General features: G+C 35.2%; 1 protein-coding gene across 1 annotated transcript; it reads left to right on the forward strand.

Annotated features, from left to right (window-relative positions):
• The first annotated feature begins 319 nt into the window (after positions 1–319).
• Positions 320–1,470, forward strand: LOC138880031 (uncharacterized). The gene is made up of 2 exons (XM_070159683.1): positions 320–329; positions 836–1,470. The coding sequence occupies exons 1-2, from the start codon at positions 320–322 to the stop codon at positions 1,468–1,470; spliced, it is 645 nt and encodes a 214-aa protein (XP_070015784.1).
• Positions 1,471–12,378: the final 10,908 nt, after the last annotated feature.

Consider the following 12,378-nt stretch of genomic DNA (forward strand, 5'->3'; position numbering starts at 1 on the left):
AATGGAAGAAACTCGGAAGAAAGTGGAATTAGAAATACAGCATTTTTTAGGCAATACTAATGCAGGTGATGGGGCTACCTTAACTCAAATGCAAGAAGCAGTAACATACCCTAATCCATCAACTACAAAGGAAATGGTCACGATGAAAACTAGTGCTAAGAGTGTGGTTCCTAAAACTACCAGGAATCAGTTAATCAATCAAGAAAATTATGAAGAAGAGGACCAGACACAAAGGGCAAAAGGAAGAGATATGGATACAAAATCTACTACATAGAACATCATAAATGTTGCTAGTCAAGGTGATATCTCACCTAGACAAATGGAGAAAGGTAAATCAGCAGGAACAGGGAAGAAAAAACAACCAAGAGAGAATACTAGGGTGCATATTCTAGCAGTCCAAACAAGGAAAACTCTATCCAAATCAATCAATTAATGATGAATGCTCTAATTTGGAATATAAGGTCAGTTAACACAATGCAGGCATTTGAAAGGGTAATAACATTGGATAGACATCATCAATTCGATTTTATTGCTTTGATGGAACCAATGCAACAGACTAGAACAGTTGAGCAATATTGAAGAAGGCTGGGTGTTGAGCAGGTGGTTGTGAATGTTTCAAACAAAGTATGGATCTTCATAGATCAAAAATATGATTTTGACATTATTTTTAACATGGAGCAGTAGATTACTTTAAAGATGACCAACACTGATGACCACACAGAGTTCATTATTACCATGGTCTATGCTAAATGTGATGCAAGAGAAAGAATTGAGTTGTGGGACACTTTGTATTCCTTGGCTACTGATATGGTTTTACCCTAGCTTGTGGGTGTAGATTTTAATGTGATATGGGATGAAGAAGAGAAATTTGGGGGCCTACCAGTTCATATAAATGAGATTGATGATTTTAGACATTGTATAACCACATGCAACCTTTTTGATCTTGGCTTCAAAGAAGGCATATTCACATGGTGGAATGGGAGAGCTGAGGAAGATTGCATATTCAAAAGGCTAGACAGATGTTTAGGTAACATGGAGCTTCAACAACTTTGGCCAGGCTTGGAGATAAATCACCTATCTAAGATTGGCTCAAACCACAGCCCAATGCATCTCACATATAATCCTAGTACTGGTCAGATCAAAAAAGCATTTAGATTCTTAAATTTCTGGATCAAACATGAGTCATTATTGGATGTAGTTAAGGAGCATTGGAAGGCAGACTTCCATGCAAATCCTTTCATACTTTTTAACCACAAGATGAAGAAACTGAAGAAAGCTCTTTCTACATGGAGCAAGGCCACGTTTGGTGATATATTTCAAAGGATAGCCAGCTTGGAGGAAGTGGTGAAGGTACATGAGACACAATTTGAACTAAATCCAACTATACAAAATCGTGAAAGGCTCCAAAGGGTGCAGGCAAATCTTATTCGAGTGTGGGCTTTGGAAGAAGAATTTTGGAAACAAAAATGAGGTATGGCTTGGTTCAAAGATGGAGATAGAAATACTAAATTATTTCATGCTCATGTTAATGGTAAAAGAAGGAAGCTACAACTGAAAAGAATACAAGACATGAATGAGAATTGGTCGGAAGATCCATCAGCTATTGCAGATGAAGCTGTTCTTTTCTTCCAGCAGCAGTTTCATGAATCCACAATTCCTACTGACTTTAGGATATTGGATCATGTCTCAGTAATGTTAAATGAAGTGCAGAACTGTGAGCTTACAATATATCCAACAATTGAGGAAGTGAAGAATGTTGTATTTGGTTTGAATGGGGATAGTGCAGGGGGACCTGATGGATTAAATGGTAATTTCTTTCATGCTTGTTGGGAAATCATTGGGGGAGACACAGTAGACATGGTGCAGGCTTTTTTCTATGGGCAGGAACTACCCAAATTTGTGACTCATACAAATTTGGTCCTACTACCTAAGAAGAAGGATGTCCAGAACTTCTTGGATTTAAGGCCAATTAGCTTGAGTAATTTCTCTAACAAAATCATATCGAGGGTTATTCATGAGAGGCTAGTGGATATAATTCCTAATATTGTATCTGATGAGCAAGCAGGGTTTGTAAAAGGTAGAAGTATTGCTGAGAATGTATTACTCACTCAAGAAATAATCACTGACATTAGATTGAGGACAAAGGCAGGCCCTAATGTAGTTCTAAAATTGGACATGATGAAGGCATATGATCGACTCTCCTGGATTTTTCTCACAAAGATCTTGAGGAAGATGGGATTATCTGAATGCTTTATTGGATTGATTTTTGGGATTGTATCAAACAATTGGTATTCAATTCTAGTTAATGGCCAACCACATGGTTTTTTCAAGTCAACCAGAGGGGTGAAGCAGGGTGACCCTCTGTCACCTACACAGTTTATACTGGCTACAGAGGCAATGTCAAGGGGTCTAAATGCTTTACATCATAATCTATACTTTTATGGATTCAGAATGCCGAAGTGGAGCCCTAAGATCAATCATCTTGCTTATGCAGATGATGCAATCATTTTCTCATCATCAGATGATACTTCTTTAAGATTGATTATGGAAGTTCTAAATGCTTACGAGGCAACATCTGGACAACTAATCAACAAGGCAAAATCTGCAGTTTATGTTCACCATTCTACAAGCGATGAAGTTGTTAGGAAGATTGAAGGAATAACTGGTATACAGAGAAAGGATTTCCCATTCATCTATCTGGGTTGTCGTATTTTTTACAAAAGGAGAAAAATGGAGTATTATGAAGATTTGATATCAAAAGTGCTGGATAAACTTCAAGCATGGAAAGGAAAACTATTATCTATCGGAGGAAGGGCAGTACTAATCAGCAGTGTGTTGCAAACCATGCCAATTCACCTACTTTCTGCAGTAAATCCACCGGCCTATGTTTTAAACAAACTAAATAAGTTATTTGTGAGATTCTACTGGAGCAATTCTATTGATGGTAGAGCTAGACATTGGGCATCTTGGGATACTTTATGCTTACCTAAACATGAAGGAGGAGTGGGATTTTGATCCTTAAATGATATTTCAAATGCTCTCTTTTGCAAGCTATAGTGGAACTTCATGACTAAGCCATCTTTATGGAGCTCTTTTACGAGTCAAAAATATTTGAAGAAGATGCATGCAACTGTTGTGCCTTGGAGAGGTGGATCACACGTTTGGAGAAAAATGTTGGAATGCAGAGACTCTACTGAACATCTTATTTTCTGGAAACTAAAAATGGGATCTTCCCTATTTTGGTTTGACAATTGGACAGGCTTGGGGGGCCTTTACTTTGTAATACCCCCGGAGTTTATAGTTGATGAAACAATCCATAATGTGAATGATGTTGTTGTGGAAGGGCAGTGGGATGAACATAAAATCAGAGAAATATTGCCAGGTGACTTAGCTATGAACATTATGCACACTAGACAAGCTCCATCAATGAATGATGAACTGGACAAACCTATCTGGAGTTTAGAAACAAGAGGTCAATTCACGGTTAAGTCGGTTTGGGAATATTTGAGGAGAAGGAAAGATCCAACTATTACATACGACAACATATGGGTTAAAGGATTTCCTTTTAAGATCTCATTTTCTATGTGGAAGTTGTGGAAAGGTAAGCTACCACTTAATTATGTAATTAGAAGGATGGGATACTACATGCCATCTAAATGTTGGTGCTGTGTAATGCCAAAAGAAAAGACTTTAAGCCATGTTTTCTATCGATCACTCACAGCCTTAAAGGTTTGGTCTTACTTCTATTCTCACGTTGGATTATCTCTTGAGGGCTTAAACCTGCATCAGGCTATTGTGAAATGTTGGACAACAAAGGTAATTCCGAGACTCAAACCAATATTCCAAGCACTGCTAGGTATAATTGTGTGGGAACTATGGAAAATGAGGAATATCAACAAGCATGGTAAGGCAGTGTCAACCTATCGAGTGGTATACCAAGTCTGCAATACTATTCAATCTCTTATTAAACTAAGGAAGCTAGGCATTGATCGAGTACCATTCAGATGGCCTGATATACTTAGAATGATGGAGAACTACACTCCCAAACTGAAGTTCAACAAGGTTTTATGGGAACTCCCTATGACAGGTTGGACAAAAATTAACACTGATGGCCTCAAGAGGTAATCCAGGTAGGAGTTCAATTGGCTTTTTCTTGAGGAATGAGGAAGGAGATCTGCTCTCTGCGTGTGGAAAAGAAATTCAAGAGGTGACAAACACTCAAGCAGAAACAAGGGCAATTTTGGAGGCCCTGAAACATTGTTTGACTAATGAGATGAATAACATATGGGTAGAAACTGATTCTATGCTGCTCAAGAAGGTCATCACAAGGGAGTGGAAACCACCATGGGTTATTGAGGAGGAAGTGAAAGAGATAAGGAAGATGCTAATACTGTGTAATGGCAGGATAACACATATTTTCAGAGAGGGGAACAAGCTAGCTGATCATTTGGCAAACTATGCTCTTGATCAAGGAGTCATAGAATGCCACTCTTTCAATCATCTGGATACACAAGGTAGAAGGCTAGTTAATGGAGACAAAATGCAATGTCCATTTCTGAGAGTAAAGGCTTCAAGGCAGTAGAAGGAGAGGTTAACACAAGGGCAAAGGGGATGATTTCAAATCCTAGGGGAGGAAAGGAAGTCGACAAATGTTATTTTACTAACCTTGGGTTCTTTTTTGCAGGAATCGATACTGTGCTCAAGCCATGTCAATTAATACGACTATGGGTGGTATTAGTACTTTGTGCTCAATCCCTTGAAGGAGGAAAGCTGACATGCATAAGCTTGAGGAAAATCAATTATTTGAAATGGCAATCCATTAAAGAAAAACAGAAAGCTAATAGGAAGAAATCATCAATGCAGCATCATAGTCGAGAACATGAAGTATCCAATAGTGGAGGGAACTCAACAACACACAAAGGATGGACACATGACATCGAGGTCAAATGTAGCAAAATCACTGATGAACCCAAGATCCATAATGCTGCAGAAGTGACCAGTAGGTGGATATCTTCAATATACATCAGGAAACAAAATGCATATGCAGGGAACCAGTTTTTACAGAAGGATACAAAGTGCAGCGCATGGTTCTAGCAGCAGGTTGTGTCTGGAAATAATGAAGCTTTATTAAAGTTCATCATAAAGAAATGTTCAAACGCAGCAACTTACATAAATTCAATGCACTCTCTCGACTGAAAGTGTGTTAAACAAAGGGAGGGAATCGAGGATAAGTACTCGATAGGAGTAAAAAGCTTACAAGCATGGTTGCACATGCCAAGAACATGGGCCGAAAAAGGATTCATGAGAATTGGGACTTTAAATAAAGGAACATTGGGTAGTGTTTTCTGCACACCAAAAGTTTGGGAAAAAGCATGGGCCATTACAATTACCCATGGAGTATTTTCGAGATGCTGAAAATTTTGCACAGCAAGGAATCATTAGGAGCATCTCAAGCTAACGCACGCCTATGCAGAAATCATTTGTAATATGCTTTCTTTAATATCAAAAGGGCTTGGATGGAGCAAAAATGCTGCTCAAAGAGCTGAACAGTTCTTCAAGAGGGAATCAACATGGCAACCTTCGATGCAGGAAGAATTTGAGACACAATGGGGTAATATTTAGTCAATAATGGAACAAGACATACACTTTTATGGCAATCAAAGGTTCACACAAATACAAAATGAGTTACGCTATTATTGCGAGTGCAGCGACAGGTACAAGATGCAGTTAAGAAAATCTGGACTGAATACAGGACTTTGGATATATTTTTCATAAATTTAACAAAGTCGAAATACACCCTATCATGGGACGCTCACTATGCACGACTACATTTTAAACACTTGGCTAATGCTAGATCTAATGTAATATCAATGTTGACTTGCAAACTTAATATTGATAATATGTTTCATGTAACAGTCAAAGTTTATCTATATCATTATGTTAGACCCCCTGACAATGTATTTTATTTATGATTTTATTAGTTATAAAAATTATCCCTAAGCGATTGCCTAGCGGATCAAAAAAAAAAGAACTCAACATTCTGTCCAGAATTTCTGTGGTTACTATTCACGCATTTTACTGTTCATGGGTATTGTTCACAGTACTATATACGGGGTACTGTTCATATGTACTGTACATGGATACTATTCATATTTACTGTACATGTTACTGTACACGGATACTGTCCACGCAGGTGCGGTTACTGCTCACACGTGCGAAAAATGCAGAAACTGCCCAGAAAATTGCAGCAACTTTTCTTTTTACTAAAAAGGCTCTAACTCCATCATACGAACTTGGAATTCGATGATTCTTATTCTTATGAGTCACAAATACTAATACGAACATAGCCCTTCAGTCGAAACTCAATTCGGAGCTCATTTGCTCAATTCAATACCCATTTCGCTCGTTAAACAATTAACTCATATTTCGTGTCAAAAACCCAATCGCGACTTGATGAGATTAGACCAAACTTTCCAGATCAGTCCTATAATTCATTATCAAAATTCCGGAAGTCTCGAAATCAAATTTAGATCTCTAGAACTAAAAATGGACCTTTGGATCATTACATGCTTATGCTCAAAACGGCAAAAATCTTCCAAAAACTCTTCCAAAACATATCCGAGCCTCATGGGACCCCGACCAAATATGCCAACGCACCCCATAACATAATTCAAACTTGTTCCAACCTTCGGAACGCTCAAAACAACATCAAAACATCAAATCACCCTCGGATTCAAGCCTAAGAATTCCAAAACTTCCGAAATCTGAATTCGATCAAAAAGTCGACCCAACGACGTCCAAATGACCTAAAATTTTGCACACACATCACAAATGACATAACAAAGCTACAAAAACTCTCGAAATTCTATTCCGACCCTCGGATCAAAATCTCACCTATCAACCGGAATTCACCAAAATATTAACTTTGCCAATTCAAGCCAAATCCTTCCACTGACTTCCAAAATGCATTCTGATCGCGCTCCTAAATCATAAATCACCCAACGAAGCTATCCAAATCATAAAATTTTCGATCCGAGCTCATATACAAATAAGTCAAATCTTGGTCAAACCTTTCAAATTTCAAGCTTCAACTGAGAACTGTTCATTTAAATTCATTCTGATTAACCTGAAACCCAACACCAACGATTTACAAGGGGAAAGCCATGCCCGAGAACTGGCGATCAAAGTGCAAAAGCACAAAACGACCGGTCGGATCGTTACACAAAATTAATTAAGTAACTTTTGTAGAAATAATTACAAATTCAGCGATCATTGAGAAATTAATTCTAGGGTGCATTATCTCTAAAATGTGCAGAAATTCAGCATATCAATAACTGAATTATTTTGGAATTTATATTGTTTTGTCATAGCCCGGTGTGACTTCAAGGTAGGAGTTCGTAATTGATGTAAATTACCTGCTACAATATGTTTTCAGCAGCTTTTTTAAATCTTTTACTTAGCTCCCGTTTGGATATAAAATTAGGAAGCTATTTTTTTAAAATAAATTTTAAGATATTATTTGTTCATAGAATTTGATTAGTTTTTGAGAAAATTTTGAAGAAAAATTTAAAGTTCCAAAACACTACTAGAAATCCGGAAAAAAACGACTAAAATTTGGCGACCAAAATTGATCTGTCAAGAAAAGCGGCCAAAGTTGGTCGCTAAATTGGAAAAAATAAATTAAATAATTATTTTAAATACATTAGCGACCAAGGTTGGTCGCTTTTTGGTCGATAATTTGGTCAAAATGTTGACCGGACTGGTCACACTTGCTTGGTCAAAGAAATACTGAAATTAGCGACCAACTTTGGTCGCTAAAATGGGACCGACTTTTAAAATTTTAATAATTATATTATTATTTAAAAATGATTATAAAATATAAATAAATATAATTTAAAATTAGCGACCAAAGTTGGTCGCTTACAAAAGGGGAAGCAGATAGAGACCAACTTTGGTCGCTAATCTGGGACCCAGTTATAAAATTTTAATAATTATATTATTATTTAAAAAAATTATAAAATATAAATAAATATAATTCAAAGTTAGCGACCAAAGTTGGTCGGTTATAAAGGGGAATCAAGTAGAGACCAACTTTGGTCGCTAATCTGGGAACGAGTTCTAACGTTTAACAATTATATTATTATTTTAAATATTATAGAAAATATAAATAAATCTGATTTAAATTTAGCGACCAACTTTGGTCGCTAGTTTTAATTTCTGAATAAATGCGACCAACTTTGGTCACTAATTTTAATTTCTGGATAATTAGCGATAAAAGTTGGTCTCTTTTCAGGTCAACATTGGTCAAAATTAAAAATCACTTTTGTATTTACTATCTAAATAATATAAATGTAATTCATTAACACTTTTGTAATACAAGGGATGAATACACTAAAATATGCTCTAATATGCTATATATGTAGTTAAAGTAGTATTATATATACATAAATTGAATAATCGACTTATAACCTACTCAGATGCATCGTTGAATATTAAAAACAAAACGTCTCGACTTATATGAATTAATCTGTTATAATTGATTTATCGACTTATAACCTAGTGATGAATGAATGTAATTCATTAACTCTGTTACAATACAAATAATGAATACAGTATCATGTACTATAACATGTTGTATATGTAGTTAAAGTAGCACGAAGTGTGTGTGTGTTATATATACACAACTAACATATACTATAACAAGTATATGTATGTTATAGTATTACAACGAAGTGTATGTGTGTGTGTATGTGTGTGCATGTCTATATATATATATATATATATATATATATAAGAACATGAAGCGCTCGGAACACAGGGCTGAGTTTTTTTAGGTGTTGTTACACTTGTAAATTGATTCATCGACTTATAATCTACTCAGATGCATATATATATATATATATTAAAAACAAAACGTCTCGACTTATATCAATTAATATGTTATAATTGATTCATCAACTTATAGCTTAGTGATGAATGAATGTAATTCATTAACTCTGTTACAATACAAATAATGAATACATGATCATGTACTATAACATGTTATATATGTAGTTAAAGTAGCACGAAGTGTGTGTGTTATATATATACACACACTAATATATACTATAACAAGTTATATATATATATATATTATAGTATTACAGTGAAGTGTCTGTGTGTGTGTGTGTCTCTATATATATATGTCTATATGTGTATCTATATAGACACACACACACGTACACACACATAAACACACATATTTATAGACACATACACACACACACAGACACTTCACTATAATACTATAATGTTTATATAACTTGTTATAGTATATGTTAGTGTGTGTATATATATAACACACACTTAGTGCTACTTTAACTATATATATAGCATGTTATAGTACATGATACTATATTCATTATTTGTATTGTAACAGAGTTAATGAATTACATTCATTCATCACTAGGTTATAAGTCGATGAATCAATTATAACATATTAATTGATATAAGTCGAGACATTTTGTTTTTAATCAATAATCTCTCACTCTCTCTCTCTCTCTCTCTATATATATATATATATATATACTATGCACTTAGTATATATATTACACTATACTCTATATATATACACACTATATATACCGACGAACTTTTTTCTATCGCTTATAGTAATTAGTAAGTGTATTAGTTGTAATGAACTTATAGATTGACATTACACTAAGTATTAGTGCATTAGCTAATATTATATCGAATATAGATTATATATATATACACATATACATATACATATACATACATACACTATACTATATATGTACATAATTTTAAATTGAATTAAAATCCTAAATTTTAATATTCAATATTTAATATCAAATATATATATTTAAAAAAATCAAAATAGAAAAAAAAAATTATATATATATATATATATATTTAAAAAAATCAAAATAGAAAAAAAAAGTTATTTAATATTTTGGTCAAACAGTCAAAAAATAGCGACCATCGTTGGTTGCTATTTTGGTCAAACAATCAAAACTTAATTAGCTACCAAAATAGCGACCAACGTTGGTCGCTTTTTGTAAATCCAGACTCAAAAACGGGTTTCCCCCTCCCATTCTCTTATTTTCTTCCCAAAATTTCCCCAAACTCTCTCGCAACACATTCCCCTACCCTTTTCTATTTCCCTCGCACAAATCAATCCCCCCACCCCGCGCCACCACTGTGACCGCGCCACCACCGCCGGAGCCGCTTCTATCACTGTCCGTGCCCCACCACTGCCATTCTCCTCCTTTGCAGCACCCCCACTGCCATTATTGTTCAAGGTTAGTAATCTACCTTATTAGCTTTTTAATTTTATATAATATTTTAGAGTTTTTGTCTATTTAGTATTAGGGTTTTTGGTTTGAACTACATTACATTTAGAATTAAGGTATAGAACTCAAATTAATGCCTTTAAATTATTTAATGTATAAATTATGAATTGAACGTTTTGGATATGAACTGAACTTTTAGGATATGAATTGGACTTTTAGGATATGAATTGAACTTTTAGGATATGAATTGGAATTTTAGTTAACTAAAAAAAGATTAGGATATGAATTAACTAAATTAATTTGTTCTTGTTTTATTTGTATAGATGGAACATCGTACTTGGATGTACAATAGGAATTATCCTAATCGGTAGGGATTGCAGGAGGATTTTGTAGAAGCGGTGGATGACTTTATTAGACATGCAATGTCACTTCCACCATACCTAAGTGAAGGAGTAATTGGGTGCCCTTGTGTTAGGTGCGACTGTATGAAGTTTGGAAAACCGGCGGAAGTTAAGAATCATCTTTATAGGAAGGGGTTTATAGAAAATTACTTTGTGTGGACTAATCATGGAGAGATCGATGGTAGCCATGAGATATTTCATAACATGGTTGTGGGTGAAAGTAGTACTTTCGTAACATGGTTGTGGGTGAAGGCTAGAATGGACTTACAAGAATATTGCAGGCGGTCTGAATTATACCTGCAGACAGCAAAAAAGGGTAAGATATTCAAGACCAAAGCAAGTTACATATTCACTTTGGAGGAAAGACGGCAAATTTGTGATTGGGTAACAAAATTGAAGATGCCTGAGGGTTATGCGCCGAATCTTGGGAAAAAAGTTGATATGGAGGTACGGAAGTTGAGCCATTTGAAAATTCATGACTGCCATGTTTTCATGGAGACCTTAGTGCCTATTGCATTTTGTGGTTTGCCTGAAAGAATCTGAAAACCCATCACAGAGATTAGTTTATTTTTCAAAGACTTGTGTTCTTCCACATTAAGGGAAGAAAACCTACTCCGGATGGATCAGAACATTCGTGTAACTTCTAGTAAGATGGAAAAGATATTTCCATGTGGGTTTTTTGATATGATGGAACACCTTCCAATCCATCTTGTACACGAGTCATGGCTTGGAGGGCCTGTTCAATGCATATGGATGTATCCCTTTGAGAGGTAATATTATAAGTTTGATGTAATTTTCTGTTTTATTTGAATGTTCTTGGCTAACCTGTAATTATGTAGACAATTGGCAAATGCAAATAATTTATTAAGCAGAGGAATAGGATTAAAGGATCTATATGCGAAGCTTATCTTGCAAAAGAAACTGCTCATTTTTGTTCTTATTATTTTGAGAGTAATGTGCCATGTGCTAGGAATAGGCCCAATAGGCACACGGTCGAATGTGTGAATGATCCATTATATATGCCTATGTCCATATTCAATCAACCATGCCGATGTTCTGAGGATGTTAGAAAGAAAGGTTTGAGTGATATGGAGTACAAGTCAGCTACACTTCATGTGTTGCTAAATTGTCCCGAAGTTGTACCATTTCTCAAGTAAATATTGATTTAGTAGTTATCAAAATATAAAATTTACTGTGATTACATCTCAATGCAACTAATAAAAATATTTATGTGATGACCCAAAAGGTCATCACTTGCTTTTAAATTGAATTTTGTGTTATGAGGCCTTAAAAACCTCATTTAGCATCACCTCGATTTGCATGCACAATCCGGGCGCGTAGTCGGAAAGCCTATATGTGAAAATTTGTGAAAAATGATAAGTTTTGGCTATAAAATGAGTTAATTTGACTTCGTTCAACGTTTTGGGTAAACGGACCCAGACCCTTGATTTGACAGTCTCGGAGGGTCTGTAAGAAAATATGGGACTTGGGCGTATGCCCGAAATCGAATTTTGAGGTCCCAAGTCCGAGAAATGAATTTTTAAAGAAAATTATTTTCTAAAATTATTTAAAGGATTTGGAAATGAATTTTGATTAGAACATGGCCCGTATTTTGGTTCCGACGCCCGGTACAGGTCTTATATATGATTTAAGATGATCCTGTGAAGTTTGGTGAGAAATGG

The sequence above is a fragment of the Nicotiana sylvestris genome, chromosome 10 (genome assembly GCF_000393655.2).
Source record: "Nicotiana sylvestris chromosome 10, ASM39365v2, whole genome shotgun sequence".
Taxonomy (NCBI): domain Eukaryota; kingdom Viridiplantae; phylum Streptophyta; class Magnoliopsida; order Solanales; family Solanaceae; genus Nicotiana; species Nicotiana sylvestris.